Source organism: Piliocolobus tephrosceles, chromosome 4, assembly GCF_002776525.5.
Source record: "Piliocolobus tephrosceles isolate RC106 chromosome 4, ASM277652v3, whole genome shotgun sequence".
NCBI classification, from domain to species: Eukaryota; Metazoa; Chordata; class Mammalia; order Primates; family Cercopithecidae; genus Piliocolobus; species Piliocolobus tephrosceles.
The window spans coordinates 10,591,682-10,609,690 of record NC_045437.1 but is presented as its reverse complement, the minus strand read 5'-3'; the positions used below and the strand labels follow the sequence as shown (position 1 = coordinate 10,609,690).

General features: G+C 37.7%; 1 protein-coding gene across 7 annotated transcripts in view; it reads left to right on the top strand.

Moving 5' to 3' along the window:
• The window catches only part of CTNND2 (catenin delta 2), a 933,747-nt gene that overhangs the window by 693,052 nt on the left and 222,686 nt on the right, over window positions 1-18,009 (top strand). For all 7 annotated transcript variants that reach the window (XM_026455692.1, XM_023218279.1, XM_023218276.2 and 4 more), the window contains one exon: window positions 13,145-13,358. In XM_026455692.1, coding sequence (XP_026311477.1) covers window positions 13,145-13,358 — 214 coding nt within the window. The remainder of the gene's footprint in view (window positions 1-13,144; window positions 13,359-18,009) is intronic.

Below are 18,009 nucleotides of genomic sequence, written 5' to 3'. Positions count from 1 at the left end.
TACTGGCTTAATGAAAGTCTTGAGGTGATTTAAATTTTTTGAAGTCAGGATATTTTTAATTTAAAATTAAAATAAATACATAAGAAAATTTTCTCGACATTTCTATCATAACTTCTTTTGGTGGAATATATTACTTTTACTTTACTTCTCATTTGTTATAACCATAGGCTAAGACACAAAACAATTTCTCTATTATTTCTGCATGTATACTTAGCATAATTTTATATTTTAGAAAGATGTTATTTTCCATTTTGCATGAACAAAAGAATAGCAATTTTTTAAATGTGTGCTTTTGTCATGCCAGTAACAGAAATTTAAATGAGGGGCTGTGTCTTTCCAAACTGCTTTGCCATCTGTCAGTCAACCAAAAACTACTGCTGTGATGATTATCAACACACTCATCTATTAAAAGCCCAGGGCCCCAAATCGTAATCACGCGTGATTCCTTTCTTTCGATCAGACTTGATATTTACCACCCTACCTGTAAAACAGCCTAGAATTTGGCCATTTTTTAGTGCTTGTACTCCCATCAATTAATCAAAAGCTGCTGTGGTTCTCTCACCTGGACAACGGGAGTGGCCCTAGCTGGTGGTCAGTCTGTCCTCACGTGGCACATGGTGTTTAAAACAATGAGTTAGGGCAATTCAAATTCCAGTCTTTCTCAGAGTAAACCCAGGGCCCTGCAGCCTCATCTCGCCTCCCCTGGCCCCACTGCCTCTCTTTCGCTCAGTACTAGCACACAGGCCTTCCAGGTCCTCCTCTCTTTGGGGCCTCTGTCACTCCATGTCACCGAGTCTTTGCTTAAGTGTCCCCTGACCCACTCCCCGGCAACACCATCACACACTATTCATCCTGTCTTCCTTCTCTGACTTCTTTTTGGTTCTTATCACCCAAAGAACCCAGGTGTTGAGGGACCTAAAACGTGTCCAGTTTAGCGGATCTTCTTTAAGCAGAAGAATACAAAATAATGACTAGAAAATTGCGAGGTCCTCTTTTAGTAAAGCCGCCTCCAGTTTTCATTATTGCAAGGGTCATATTTGCTCCCTTGTTGGTTTCTTTACTTAATTCCTGACTCCACAGGTTCCTTGATTCCTTCCAGCAGGTTCCGTGGCCCATTACACCTCCTCTAAGCCCCAGCACCTTGAGCAGACAAGGCCCACAGGAAACATTTGCCAAACAAGCAACTGTCCAGGCCTTATACAATGAAAACTTTGCGGGTAGTATTTGTAGGCCTCTTATATTCACATTCTTAGATGTTTTAATGATTTTCAAATAGTTAAGTTACCTATCTTCCTTTTGGGGTGTGTGTTTTCAAAATTTATATGAGGTCATCCAAAATTCTCTTTGTGATATTGAACAATGTATGACTTTAGCTTTGCCACATACAAATAAATATGTTAGATCTTGTCCTCTCCAAATGAAGAGATAATTAGATTAGTAATCATTCACCTAAAAGGTAGATATTTATGCTCAAAGGGGATGACTGATTATTTCTTTTCAAAAGTAAGACTGGAATTTGAAGAGCATTTGTTATCAGTCAGTCTTAGATCTTTATTTCTTATTTATTTTATTTTTATTTCTTTATTTTTAGACAGAGTCTTCCTCTGTCATCCAGGCTGAAGTGCAGTGGCAAGATCTAGGTTCACTGCAGCCTCCACCTCCCAGGTTTAAATGATCCCCGAGCCTCAGGCTCCGGAGTAGCTGGGATTACAGGCGTGTACCACCATACCTGGCTAATTGTTGGTATTTTTAGTAGAGACAGGGTTTCGCCAGGTTGACAAGGCTGGTCTCAAACTCCTGACCTCAAGTGATCTGCATGTTTTGGCCTCCCAAAGTACTGGTGTGAGCCACCACACCCAGACAATCTTGTATCTTTATTTAAATTATCTCTATAAAACTACCAAGTGTCACACTCTATCCTTATTGTATTGACTGGGTGGAGGAGAAGAAAGAAAAGGAAGTGAATACCCGAACCATCTGAAGATGTATCCTAACTTTAGTATGGATAGTAGGCTTCCCTATGCGGATATATTAAAATTATATTTAAACTTCTAAAATCAGTATCACTGGGATACTAAAGGTGAAGCAGTATCGTATATCTGCATACAATTATTACTTTTGAAGTTAAATTGCTTCCATTCTTGTTCATGTTCGGGACTCCTCATTAATTCCTGAAATCTCATAGATATTCCTTTAACTTATTTTTGCCCTTATTTGGTTTATTTAGTTTTTAAATTCTTGGAATGTACATGATCTATAGTCAACTTCCCTAAGACCTTTAGGTATGATTCAGGCCTTTAACATTGGCTTGTAATTCTTTGTATCAAACGTTAGCTCGTAAATGCACTGGGCTTTATTTCCTGGTTATCCACTCTGTTCCGCTAAGCCGTCTTGACTACTACATCAGTACCACAACATTTTAACTATTGAGGCTTTATGTAGCATTTATAAATGAGAGAAAATAATTTCTCCCTTGTAGTCCTCCTTATTGAAATAGTCTTTTTATTGCTTGCTTAAGATTCCAGATGAAAGTTGGAATCATTTTGTCATGTTCCAGAAAATCCCTTGAATTTTGATTGAAATTGTGTTAAAAGTATAAATAAATTTTGGAGAATTTATAGCCTTTTCAATATCCACTCTTTTCATTCATGAACAGAGCATTTCCTTATACTTCTTAATGTTTGTGTTTATATTATTTAGTAAACTACTTTAATTTTATTCATGTTGATTCTTTACCTCTTTGGTAAAGAATGTATTCAAAGACTCAACCTCACTAGTAATTAGGAAAACACAAATTAAAACTAAAAAGAGATATCACTTGACATCCAATAGATAGGTTAAATTCAAGGAAGACTTTAGCAATGCTAAGTATCTAAACTTCTTGTCTATCATATTCATAGCCAATATTTTGTTGAGTTCTTTCCTCACGACTTAAGTTTGCTTATAATATGTGTGTCAGTCCTTTTCATTGTGGCTCCTGGCTTTTGTATCAACCTTAGATCTTCCCAGTAGTATATAAATATCCATTTGTACATCCCCCTAGTGCTTTTTTATTGTATGTTTCACATTTACATTTCTAATCCATCTGCAATTTACTTTTTGTCATTGTGAAGAAATCAAATGCTATGTCATCCCTTATGTGGTGAGCCTATTTTTACTAATTCTAGGTATCGAATCCATACTGCTTTCTGATGAAATCCTAAAGTCTTGTAAACATGTGTATCTTTTCTAGAGATTTTTTCTTCTCTCCCATTGTTATCTATTGATTCTGGGGTCATTTCATATTGTTCTGTATATTGGTGCTTTAGAATATGTTCGTCTTTCCATAATTCTTTATTTTTCCTGTGATTTTTTTTCCTATGTTCATTCTTCCAGATGAGCTTTAGTGTCACTGTGTCCAAAAACAACTTTAAAATTTACTGGGCTTTGGATTTGAACTGCTTTAATATTTAAATTAATCTAGAAACCAATGGAAATCTTTATAATACTGAAGGAATGTGATAGTCCATTTACATTTATTCACATCTGCTTTTATGTATTTCAGTCAATACATGTCATTTTCTTCATACAGAAACTTCCCAATTCATAATATATTTATTTCCTAAGTATTTTCTATATCAAGTTGCTTTTCTGAATGGAATAATTTTCTCTTAATACTCTGACCAATTATTTTTAGTATATAAGAAAATTATGAATTTTTATATATATCCATGAGGAAGCTTTCATTTTTAAAATTTTAAGCTAGTATTTTACTGAATTTTCCAATTAATTCCAAAAGGTTTTCTAATCAGTCTTGATAATCGTGAGTCTTTTTTCCAAATGACTCACCTCCTTATTTCAGTTTTTCAGTTTTACTCTATTGACCATCACGTCCACAACAAAGTTAAATAATAAGGCTGGTAACCAGTGTCTTCACTTTATTATGGATTAAAAATGAAGATCATTCTAATGTTAAGTTGCTTAAATGCCATAGTAGTGGCAGGTTTTCTCAGAGTCAAGTTCAACCTCAAATAGTCTGCTCAGTTAGCTGTGAAGCAAGGACTTACAAAGCTAAAGCCAGTAACAAAGGCTAGTGGTGGATTTGGAGTCCAGGCAAGGAAATCTAGTCCAGGTCCCAAAGGAGAGACCTCTGCTTAATCAGTTGGGGAGGATGAGAGCTGTCCAGCAACACATAAAAGAAGCCAAAAGATCAGAATTCAGAGAAGTGAGAGAGAAAGAAGGTGTCAGCCCTCACCATTCATCTTTAAATATTTTAAACAATGTCCATCTTTATAAACAGTGAATATTTGTTTTAGGATATGGTACTAACTATATGTAATTGATGTAATAAACTCAAATAATATGAGGCCTTGAATGTATTTTTTTTTTTTTTTTTAATACTTGAAGTTCTGGGATACATGGTACAGAACGTGCAGGTCTGTGACATAGGTATACACGTGCCATGTTGGTTTTCTGCACCCATCAACCCATCATCTACATTCGGTATTTCTCCTAATGCTATCCCTCTTCTAGCCCCCAAGCCCCCAATAGGCCCTGGTGTGTGATGCTCCCCTCCCTGTGTCCATGTGTTCTTATTCTTCAACTCCCACTTATGAGTGAGAACATGCAGTGTTTGGTTTTCTCTTCCTGTGTTAGTTTGCTGAGAATGATGGTTTCCAGCTTCATCCATGTCCCTGCAAAGGACATGAACTCATCCTTTTATATGGCTGCGTAGTATTCCATGGCATATATGCAGCATATATTCTTATGAAACATCCATAGATTAAATCCCCTACTGTGAAGTAGAGCATACATCTGCTTGAATAGACTGTGTGTACAGATCTACAGAGATAGGATAGTAGTCAGACAGAGAGAGAATAAGTGTAAGTGTAGCCTTTAAACCTGGGAGCATGGTCCTGGGAGGAGAAATCCACCCTGCACTCACACACAGTATTTACCTCTGACTGATGATGTTACAAAGTTATTCAAGGAAAGCAGTTATTCAAGTTATTCAAGTTATTCCAGGCCCTAGAATTTCTTAGGTGCTTTCTAGTCTGGGTTCATTAACACTTTGTAATTTAGAGAAAATCATGGGGTATTAGCATCATGAAATATCTAAATGTGGAAATAAAAAGTCACATTGGAGTTTAGTTAGAATGCAGTAAGAGTTACTGGAGGCTTTCTTCGTAATTGTCAATGCTTTGTGATTTTTTGCATTCAGTGTCTGCAAGGACAGCTCAACATTTACACCAAGTGATAGAAGCCATTAGACTTATCAAGATCACATTTCCTGAGTGGTGTCTTTAGGAAAGAAACTCGAAGAATCACTTGAAATTTTTCGTGTTTAAAAAAAAACACACAGAGGTCTTTCCTGGGTGCCCTTAAAGAGTAAAGTTGAAACTCACTTACAGTGTTCAGCAATTCTGAGGACTCCCAAGTGTGTTTTTGGAGGGTGTCTGCTCTCAGAAAAACAGTTGCCAGAAAAAAAAACAGCTTTGAGGTGCATTTGACCTCCAAGCCTGCTTCATTCCCAGAAGGCTTCACTGCTCATCTCACAGTTAGCAAGAGATCTATTCGATATATACGGTTTACATCCTAAATCCAATTTATAAAGTTAAACCCTAAATTGTATTCCTTTCACTGTCACGTATCAACATTTTATTAAATTAATTTATATTTTGGCCAGGTAAGAAAGCAATTAAGAATATCATTTAAAAAGTTGATATAGTAGATAGTTCTGTGATATATAATGTTTTCTGAGCACTTTGTTAATCAATTCACTTTTGAAATCTCATTTAATCCTGAAGACAACCTATGAGGTAGGTTCACAGTTTGTTCATGCTTCACAGGCATTTAAGTAACTTACCTGGGGGACATCAGTTTTAAGATCTGATTTGAACCTAGGTCTGAGGCAGCACCTCCAATCACTGCAACATGCTTTCTCTCGAAAACACAGTCGATAAAGAAACATTACTCATCTTGGTTCCCCTATCGAATGGAGAACGCAGGCCGTTTCATACAACTGGAGGGAGAGAGAGATTCTCAAAAATAATTTCTACTAAAAAATTATGACCTTTATGAAACATACTTCTGTATTACTCAGAGACAGCTACATGGACATACCTCAGTTCAGATTTTATGGAAACATTGATTGTTTAACTGGCTTTGTAATAAAAGTAGGGGTTGAAACTCAGTGAGGTAAAATGTGCGTTTAACAAACTGATAACTTTGCACTTTCTACCTACATCTGGTTAATCATCTGGTTTGGGATCCACAAACTTTGTATCTTCCATTAGCTTATAAGCTGAGAAAATTATTGAAATTCTTAATATTAAAAAGGAGTGTGTAATAATTATATCACTTAAGAAAGCTTTTTCAAAACCTGCACCATGGAAAAGTAACAGTTAATTGAAAATTTAGTAAAAAAATCACTGCATTCCCTTATCTTCTTTTTCATCAACTCTTTCTATAAACCTGTTCTTAGACATTGGGATTTGAGTTTTCCTAAGTATCTAAAGAAAATAAGTACTATAGTACATAGTATCCATAGTTTGTGTGTGTGTATATATGCTCTATATGTGTGTGTGTGTATATATATATTTATGTATACTATACATATATATAGTATGTAGTGATAGTCTTGCATACTATTATTAAATTTTACTTTGAGTCTCAGGCACAGCCTGGTTTCTTTCAACATGAACCCAGAAGCCCAAAGATATATCCATTTTATTAAAATGAAAGATTCCTGAAAGGAATAGCAGCACATACCCAGGTCCTTACCTGTTTTGAGGCCCTTGTCTCACCAAATAATAGGTTGACAAAAGCTACTCCAGCCTTTTCTGTCTTCTGTCCCTAGCTCCAAATCCCTCCCTTTTGCAAATGCAGAGCAGGTGAGCAATCTCTTCTGTTGCCCTGACTGCCTGGTGGGCCATGCCCTCAGGGTCTCACTATCCTCTAAGCAACTTGTCATAGTATTTTTTCTTTTAAATAAAGACAGATACCTCCCAAGAGGAATTCTGTTGCAAGCTGTTTAAAGTATTTTTTATCCACTATACATCATCATTATCATTACATTTTTATGAAGACTGTCATAAATATCTGAACACTGCTGTAATTGAATATGCTATAAATTATTCATTGATGTTGATACCAGTTTAATGATAATAGCTAATTCATTGGCAAATATATGCTATTGTCACTATATGCAGATTATGTTAAGAATAACAAATCCTTTGGTGATGAGGCCCTATTTTTGCAATAGGTACTATTGCATTACTTGCATTTCTCTTGTGTATAGTTTAATTACTTATCCATTTGTTTTCTGATATAAAAGTCTTGGATATATTCTACCTTGTAAGGAAAAGGCAAAGAAGAAACCCACTGCATCCTTTTCTTGCATGATTTTTAGATACTCTCAGTTCTTGAGTTTAAATTGTAAACATACTTTGAAGCAGTGGATTTTAGGGCAAAGGTGTGAAAGCCATTTTTATTCTTCCCTGGTGCAAACTGGGAATGCATTCTAGTGTTCATTCCCCAGAGATTATCTGCATCAGGCTTAACAATGCCCTCACTGTAAACAACCTAAAAACAAAACAAAACCAAACCAAAGACAGGCAGTAGGGCATAGTTTTGCCTTATTTGATTGGTTAATTCATCTTTTGTTTCCCCTGGGGATGGGGTTTACCAGCCTCCACCTCCCTTACTCCTTATAGATTACTCTTGCCATCTAGATTCCTGAAGTGCACACCTCTAAGCAGAAAAATAAATGTGAGGCATTGACACAGGAACAACTGACTAAAGTCAATCATCTGTCAAAGAACCACTTAATAAATGAGTTTAAGACCGTCTATTCAGGTCATGTATGAAAGGTCCCTTCTGGCCACTGTCCAATTTTATCAGGTCCAGGAAAGTAGCAGACATGAGAATTGTTCAGTCCAGATTCAAATGAAGCTATCATTTCCCCATATGTATTTCAACATTCATTGTTTCAATTTTAATCATTTGTATGAATGTAAAAATAACTGAACCACACAGGTAGTCTTAAAAGAGAAGGAGACACAATGAGGCACCACTATACACCTATCAGAATGACCAGAATGAATGCAAAAGGTGACAGCACCAAATGGCTAGGGAGGATGTGGAGCAACAGGAACTCCCATTCACTGCTGGTGGGAATGTGAAACAGCCATTTTGAAAGAATATATAGCAGTTTCTTACAAACTAAACATACTTTTATCATGTGATCCAACAGTGGCACATCTTGGTATTACTAAAGAAATTTAAAATTTACGTCTACTCAAAAACCGGCATGCAAATGTTTATAGCAATGTTATACAACATTGCCAAAACTTGGAAGCAACCAAGATGTCCTTCAGTAGACGAATGAATAAATAAACTGTGGTACATCCAGAAAATGGAATATTATTCAACATTCAACACTAAAAAGAAATGAGATATCTAGCAAAGACTTGGAGAAATCTTAAATGTATATTACTAATAGAAGACAATCTGAAAAGGCTACATCCTATGTGATTCCAACTATTTGAAATTCTAGAAAAGGCAAAGTCATGGAAACAGTAAAAAGATCAGTGGTTGCCAAGGGTCAGAGGAGAAGGAGGGATAAATAGGCAAAGCACAGTGGAATTTTTAGGACAGTGAAACTATTCTGTATGAAACTATAATGGAGGATACATGTCATTGTACATTTATTAAGAATAGAGGGTACAGCCCAGAAATGAACCCTATTGTTACTTTGGACTATTGAACTCTGTAGAATTTGGGTGATAACAATGTGTTAATGTAGATTCATCCACTGTAACAAATGTACCTTTAGGGTGCAGATCTTTGATAGTAGGGGAGGCTGTGCCTGTGTGGGGAAAGGGAGTACATGAGAATTTTGACCTTTCTGCTCAATTTTGCAGTGAACCTAAACCTGCTCTAAAAAGGAGAGAGAGAGAGAGAGAGAAAGAAAGAGAAACAAATACCTGACAACCAGCTGCACCATTCATCTGATAAATACTTATTCACTTACTACCTTGTGACAGGCACTCTTTGAGTGCATCTTATTTTATTGTTGAATTATATATAAATATAAGATATACATTAGCTAGCATTCTATTGACTTTAATGCTATGAAACCTAAAATCTTCCAAGATTTGACTTTTAAAAAATTCTGCATGAGGCCTGGCACGGTGGCTCACGTCTGTAATCCCAGCACTTTGGAAGACTGAGGTGGATAAATCGCTTGAGCCCAGGAGTTGAAGACCAGCCTGGGCAACATGGTGAAACCTCATCTCTACTAAGTGAATCACTTGAACCCTGGAGGTGGAGGTTTCAGTGAGCCGAGATCGCGCCACTGCACTCCAGCCTGGGTGACAGAGTGCAACTCTGTCTGAAAGAAAAACAAAACAAAACAAAACAAAAACAATTCTGCAGGAAGATGATTAAATAAATAATGTGAGGAGAGGGTAGACTGACCTGCAATGATCATATGTTAACAAAAACCTGGGCTCAGCTTGCTGGATGTGGAGTGATCGACTAGGGGGATAAATTGGAACTAGACAGCTCATCATTTTTGGGGAGAATAAATAAAGGTGCTATTTCAAATAAGACAAGTTTCTTCTGATAGGTTTTCAGAAAGTTGTACATTTTAAGAGTTTAAAACAGGTTTGTTTGGAAGCTTGGAAAGATTTCATGTTAGGTACCAGAAGAAACTGGTAGATGGATTGGGTGCAAGAAATTGGAGGAAGGGGCCGGGTGCGGTGGCTCATGCCTGTAATCCCAGCACTTTGGGAGGCCAAGGCAGGCAGATCACCTGAGGTCAGGAGTTCGAGACCAGCCTGACCAATATGATGAAACCCTGTCTCTACTAAAAATACAAAAATTAGCCAGACATGGTGGCATGCACCTATAATCCCAGCTACTCGGGAGGCTAAGAAAAGAGAATTGCTTGAACCTAGGAGGCAGAGGTTTCAGTGAGCCGAGATCGTGCCATTGCACTCGAGCCTGGGCAACAAGAGCAAAACTCCATCTCAAAAAAAAAAAAAGAAAGAAAGAAAGAAATTGGAGGAAGGAAGGGTCCTGGAGAAAAGCAAAATAGAGGGAAAGTGAAGAGGACAGCATCAGAGCCGTGCACAGCCACCAGAAGCAAGAGGACTGGAGTCCATGTCAGGGCCTCCCTTCTGGTCCTGATGGGAGAGGGGAGGCTGCAGCGGGAGGAGGGAGAACCAAGGACCTGGCCATCCCATTTCGCACATGTGGCCATTTACATTTTAACTCTGAGTAATATTTGGCTTCAGAAAACGAAAGTAGGATTCTCACATTCTTAGATAAAATTCAATCCCAAGAAAACAAGTTTTAATATAGAGTATCTGGTGAACCCAAATAAGAGCAAAAGAAAAAGGTTAATTAACTTATTTATGTTTATCTAAATAGATTAAAATCGAACCGAAAATCTCACTATAAATTTGGGCATATGGCATTAATTAGGGCCATACTGAAAGCATTGTGTTTTCATTTTAGCATTAAGAATTCATGCTGCATTCAGTTTGAATTCATTTTCCCTTTAATGTTTTGGAATATTTTAATCACTTAATTCATTAAATCATATGAATTGGAAATATATTATAATAAATTAGGCATATTAATATGACATCCAGTATTGCTAAAATATATAAATATGAATAAAATGCATAGATTGATTGATGATGCCATCTGTTTTTCATATATAACTAATAGATTCACTGTAAGAATGGATTTATTATCTCTTTTCAATAGTTTCATTATTGTTTAAATAACTAAACTCAGAGAACTTTGAACTAAATCACAGATGGGCAAATATACACACAAAGAGAAAGTGACACTCATAGTTTAACCTGTTTTGTACAGGTGGAATATCCCTTCTCAAGCACTGTGATAAAGTGGGTGTGCTTATAACCTGGGTGCATGAACAAGACACACCTATATAGGAAGACAAACATCATCTCTCCTGGGCAGGTGTCGAGCAAGCTGTGGGTAGAGCTGTAAGTTGGGCAGAGTTGTTTCCCACTTCTTTTTCTCTTTCCTTAGTTGACCCAAAAGATCCTTGAGTCTCTCTTACACAGGTGCTGTCACCACCCTCAGGCTGGGCAACCATAACCCCCTCAACGACACTGTCCCTCTACATGCCTCCCTCTTCCTTCCCTGTCATGTTCCTGTGGAGGTGCCGTATGTGAAACGCTGCATTCATGGTTTCCAAGTTAGGGATTTAGAGTCCAAGAGTGCTCTGAGGATTTCCCCTTTTTCTGCTTTCATTTGCTGATGAATGAACATAATTCCTGCAGGCACATTTGGAATCATCAGAGGCCACCCTGTATGAATGAAGCATGCTCTATTTTGTTTGTAAGCTGGGTTGGAAGAGCTGCAGGGCTGATGCCTCTGGATACATCCCTGGCTGTTCACAAAAGAGGTGTTTGTTTTTTGTCTTTAAAGAGAGATATTTCTTCATTTTGAAAACACTATTTTAGCAAAGCTGAGAAACACCAACATAGCAAGTAATGTATTAACCCTCTCCATTCATTTGACAAATATTTCATGAATATTTATGATGTGTCTGGCATTGCACTGGTTTTAGGGATAGGGATATATAACAGACTTTTCCTCCCAGAACACGCATCCTTATAGGAGAAGACAGAGGATAATGATAAACATAACAAATAAGTTAGAACATGACAAGTCCTGTGAAGAATTCAATAGCACTTGAAGATAAACAAGAATGCTGGCTTGGGGTGAGGGTGTGGTTCCAAGTGCAGTTTTAAACTGTGTGGCCAGAGTCACCTGACAGAGAGAGCAGCACTTGGGCACTATTCAGAGAGCCTGGGGATGGCCGGGCGGGGTGGCTCACGCCTGTAATCCCGGCACTTTGAGAGGCCGAGGTGGGCGGATCACGAAGTCAGGAGATTGAGACCATCCTGGCTAACACGGTGAAACCCCGCCTCTACCAAAAATACAAAAAATTAGCCGGGCGTGGTGGCAGGCACCTGTAGTCCCAGCTACTCGGGAGGCTGAGGCAGGAGAATGGCCTAAACCCGGGAGGCGGAACTTGCAGTGAGCCGAGATCGCACCACTGCACTCCAGCCTGTCTCAACAAAAAAAAAAAAAAAGAAAGAAAGAAAAAAGAAAGATGCCGGAGTTGTAGCCAGGTGTCCCGGCACATCTGTGACATGAATGAGTTTTTCTGTAATCAAAAAATTAAGTAGAGAAGATGCCAATCCTTCGATCCCTGAAGAACGCTGAAGCATACAGTATAGAAGAGTGTTCCTGAATGAATCATGCTCTTTTTCCATATACATGCAAAAGTTTTCAGAAGCAGCTTTGCTAATGAAAACCCTGTGAAATAGCCTGTGTGTTAAGTAGCCACTTTATTTCGTTTCTAATTTAAATTTTAAATTGTTCCCCAAATCAAAGGGCAACCAGGAGAACATGCATCTCGAAATACACAGCAAAAATATTTTGCATTTACTTATAAAAGATTAAAATTTTCTTTTGATAAAAAGAAAAGTAAAATGTACAGTGGTTTTGTTGTTGTTGAATCAAATACCTAAATTAAGCATAGCGTCCCTTGGCCTCACGTGTTCTGTCTCTCATGTAAGAAGCATTTTTATTTCCGTGGGTCATCTGAGATAAAACTCGTGTCAGTTCTTCCAGTCTCTCATTTCGCTTCTGGTTCCTTTGAAATGTTTAGAGCATATCCCTATTAAGCATAATTTTAACATTTTGTACATCATTCCTGCAGCCCTTTAAGACAGTGGTTAAATTTAATAAGCCTGGGGAATGAGGATCACTCTAATGCCTTTTATTCCTTCATGTGCTTCAACCATGAGGATGTGGCATATTCTTATAGAGAAATGTCTAAGGCACTCATTATGAAGTTAAAATCACCTTTCGCAAATTCTATGGTTTGAAAGAAATACATTTGGATTGTTATTGGTAGGGTATTAAAGCAGATACAGGCAATCAAATATAAAGCAAACACATTATTTTTTTTTTCCGTTTCCTTTTATATGCCTTAATTCAGTTTGGTGCAATTAATTGTTAGCAGATACTTTATATGAAAAACATGTTTTGGGGTAGGTAGGGAAACCTTACACTGTAAAAGCAAAAGTGGTGTCCTTTGCTCTTTCAGATAAGGAGACAAGGAGGCATCCAGCTCCTGGTGGACCTGTTGGATCATCGGATGACCGAAGTCCACCGTAGTGCCTGTGGAGCTCTGAGAAACCTGGTGTATGGGAAGGCTAACGATGATAACAAAATTGCCCTGAAAAACTGTGGTGGCATCCCAGCACTGGTGAGGTTACTCCGCAAGACGACTGACCTGGAGATCCGTGAGCTGGTCACAGGTTAGAATCATTATTAAATTATTATATTTTATCTCAAGGTAAACGTTCCGTTATCCAACACAGAGGCAAATGTACTAATCAAATAAATATTGTGGTGGTCTAATAACGTAGGCAGTCTCAATATGTGTTTTCAAATGAGTAAACAACTGAAGAAAATGGTATCAGATGTGACATGCATGGATTGATCATATTCAATAATCTAGTAAATGTAACCCTCACTAAAATTCTGTGATCATAATCAGTTTTTGTCAGTGGATTTAAAAGTAGTTGAGCGTCGTACAATACCCAGGGCTCTTTGTTAGAATAGCATTAATAACAATTGATCAAAGGACAAGGCGTGTCAGTTTTTGCTAATAAGGTATATATTCTGGTTTCTAGTGTGGTTAACAACGGACAGCTTATCCTACTTAGCAGTTAATTTTTTGAATGAAATATTCATGTCTATTAAAAGTCACAATTATTACATATTAAGGAATTTTTAAAAAGTGAACATGAAAGCTTTTCCATGATTGTAGGACATTTGGGTTTTATAAAATGGAGATAATTATAGTAGCCACACTATGGTCATGAGGGTTTAAGAAATGAGACCCTGTAAAACATGTGGCACTTACGTGGAATACATGTGAACACAGTCAGTGTTGGCCATGAGCTGTCATCCCTCCCTTTGAAATATGCAATGTTACTTGGAGTACTAATGGCCCAGGTGGCCTCAATACAGCATTTCAAATTACTCTGCTGCTTACTCATCTTAATCATGCTCACTACCGTTCGAGGTGATATTTGGTTTTCAGTTCATCAAAAAGTACCCCATCAGCAAGTATTTAGCAAATGGATTGCATAGTTGACTGTCTAAAAAGATCTTTTAATTATCTGTGATTCAATCGACCTTCTGTCTTAACTCTAAATTTTCCTTGGAGCTATGCTGATGAAGTAGATGAAAATGTATTTTTTAAGAAAATACATTATTCAAGCTAGGGAGTCACAAGTATTTGTCCAGTTCTGGGTCAAGACTCCCAACTTTCATGTATTTCCTTAAATGTACACTCTTTGAGATTACTGTCACATTTCTTTCTCACTCTTAGTTACATTAGAACTAGATGCAAATTGGTTTTTTTTCTTTTTGTTTTGTCTTTCCATAAGTAGAAAATCGTCTTTGTGGAAAAAATAATAATTGTTAAGAATTACCATACTACTAAAGCAATGTTTCACACCAAACTAATGTGGGAAGACACAAGTCAGGGAAAGTAAAAGTGTTTTTATCTATGCAGTATGACGTCTATGATAGTTTAGGGGTGAGTTATGTAACTGAAAGTATTTCCTACCATCATGGTTATGAACACCCATCCTTATATTTGTGGGTTGTGCTTAAGTTGGAACTGCCTGCAAAAGGAAGAGCTCAGTGCATGTGATGGGCACAGGAGGCTTCTGTGCAGTAAGACTCCGCCAACAGATACATGAAGCCATGAGAAATGAAGACCAGCAGAGCACCTTCTGTGTACACTGTATGGATTCATTTATGATTTGAGAAGAATTGGATTTGACTAAAATTTGAATTTGCTCCAACACAAAATTCATTGTCTAGAAGAACCTCTCTGTGGTGGCTTCCCTGATTGCCAAAGAAACTCAGCCACATGCCAAAGGTTGAGATGAATGATGGCTTAAAACAGAATGGAAACGCCATACCCCTGACACATGACATCTTCTGCAGTGTATATCTTATCCTGTGCTGCCATTTGAAGCAGCTATAAAGAACTGACCGCTGTCGACTCCATTGCCTTCAACATTGCTTCTGACAGCTTCTGGGTGTCAGCCGTTCACATGTGCCAGGGCAACATCAGAAATTCCTATGTGAGCCCCATTTGGAAAACCAAAGGCATAACCTCTTTTTTCTTTTCCTGGTGAAACACGAGCTGTAGGAATGATGCTTGCTTGATGTACGGAGAGGATACACTCTTACTCCACTTCTTTTAAGAAGGAAGAGGTTTGCACCCACTGTCATGTTTGGAACCACTGTGTTTTCATCAGCATGTGCTAGGAGTTTGAGGCTCTCTCTGTGTCTCCTCCTAGAAGAAATGCCGTGATAGCCACATCCATTAAGAAGGACAGTGGTTGTTACTTCAGTAGATGTTTTCTGCCTTTCCAGAAGCATGTTCATATTGTGCTTGGCTGAACTTCAGGCATCACTTTCACCTTTTTCCAAGAAAAACATATCAGAACATGTTGACAAGCTGAAGTTCATGGTTTCTGAAGTTGCCATCATGGATTCTTGAGAAAATCCACAAGCCCCTTGGCCAAGCTTCCACTCTAGTAAAGGAAATTGGAAGAGAGTATCTAGGAGAACATTCTAGTGTGGAAGCAATTGCTACTGTAAGCCAGTCTAGTGATTGGCTCTAGACAAAGCCTTCTGAGTTACCTTACTGACAGAAACCTGAGGGGGCCTGGAAACCTGCAGGACTCAGCTGACTTCTGCACAGACGTTGCCTCAATGATGTAAATCAAGCCAAAGCCAGCTTCACCACCTAAAGCAAAAGCAAAATGAGGCAAAAGGAATTCACCTCAAAGCTTGGATTCTGTTGACCAAGCCTGGGATGCCCTCAGTTGACCACACAGTGCCGCCACAGAGATGCCTACACCAGTGCCCACTGCAAGGTGAGGCTCTGATCTGAATGGTCAGGTATGTGCAGCACTGGCTGCTAAATATTTAAAGCGATAGACCTGACAAAGAAGACCACGTTTTAGGAACTTACTAGATGAGCAGCAAGGGAGTGGATGACTCTGAGAGGCAGAGTAGGGTGTACAAGAAGAAAGGCTGGCTTCACGTCTGTTGTCACAAGGAGCCGCTGCAAATCTGTTTAGGAATTAGGTCAGATATCCATGCATGAATTAAACAAAACAATGATCTAAGCGTAACAACTATACCCCTTACTTCCTTTGCAATTCTCCCGTGGATCTAATACAGAACTCAGCGAAGAATAACGACTCAGTATGTTACAGGAGCCCCGCCAATACAGGGGAGTTTTTTCTGATCACTTTCCTGCCTATTATCTCATGGATGAGAACAAATGTTGAACAAAAAATTACATGGGAAGGCAGGGTGAGGTCTCCCTTTGAATTTCTTACTTATTTGTAGACTAGGATGTATTATAAACAAATATTCAAAAGAACAATTTTAGTGATTTTTAAAAAACTGAAGCATAGTTTATAAGCCAGATTTTAGATTAGACCTAGCTGTATATCCTGAAGAACCTATGATGTCAAGAGTGCCAAATTATAAATAAGAAAGAAATGATCTTGCAAAGCTTTAAATTATGTGTTGAATATTGCTCGACAAACTATTCAAACAATGATAAAGTGTTAAAACTGACATGTTTACATACATTTACATCCAACACGTAAACATGCATGCTGAAAAAAACAGCTGCCTGTTTTCACTGCAATATCTCTTCACAGTAGAATATATTTTGCCGCCTGCTATGTCTTGCAATAAATAATTTTCTTCCTATGCAATAATTACTATGAGATGATGATGAGAATTTTTTTTAAATCCAGTCAAAGCTATTGTATGCCAGCCATTGCTTGAAAAGCTCCTAAGCAAATAAACTTTGATTAGAAATGCTTCACATCCTTTGGGCCTGACTCATGTAATTTTTCTCTCTCTAAATGTGGAAATAGTGGACCAAAATTTTGAGTATGCCCAACTAAAGATTTCAGAATGCTATACAAATCATAATAAAATGGTTTTTATTAAACTATAGAACTTAGTAAATAAGTGTTATTTTGGTGAAAGCACGTGTCTTGAGAACTGTGCTTCTCCAGGAGAAGAGTGTGTTCGTCCATCTGATGCTTTGCATATCCAGATGGTCTTTCCTTTTAGTTAAGGAGTCAGGCTGAGGACTCAACCTTGTCCTTCATTTTGGGCATCATTAATTCCCTCCGTTCTCCATAGAAGTCCCTTCCAGAATCCTCTGTCTTCGGGACGGATTTGGATTTTGCTCTCTAGACCTGCACGGCAATCCTGGATTAGAACTTCTGTTTCCAAGATCCTGTGCCCTCTTCTCTCTTGTTTTTCTCTCTTATAAGTTCCTGAAAAGGGATGCTTAGGAGATTAAATTCTGAAAAAATAAGTCTTTAACCCTCACACATGAGTGATGGTTACTAGATACACAATTCTAGATGGAAAATTATTTTTCTCAGGAATATTTTCTATAATTTAATTTTAGACTTAATACTATTAAATTCTCTCGTGATATATGCGGTGTTGCCTTTTTTTAAAAAAAAATCATTGAACATTTTCAGTTTAAAGAGTCATGCCTTGTTCAGTGCCAGAAAATTTTCTTCTTCTTTTTTAAAATAATTACTTTCTCTTCATTTCCTCTGTCCTCTTTTTCTGAAATTAGTCAGATTTTGAGCCTCTTGGATTATTTCTCTTGTATTTTCTTATATAATTTGGAGCCCTTTGCGTTTTTATCATGTGTTCTGAAAGAATTCTCTAGTATCCAACATTTATTTTCCCCCAATTTTTCTGTGACTTCCACGCTCCCACTACCAGGGGCCCAAGAAGGTATCATCTTTTGAAAAGAAAAAATCTAAGAATTCTCTTTTGCTTTTTTTAATAGCTCCTATTTTTGTTTTATGAATGTAAACTATTTTT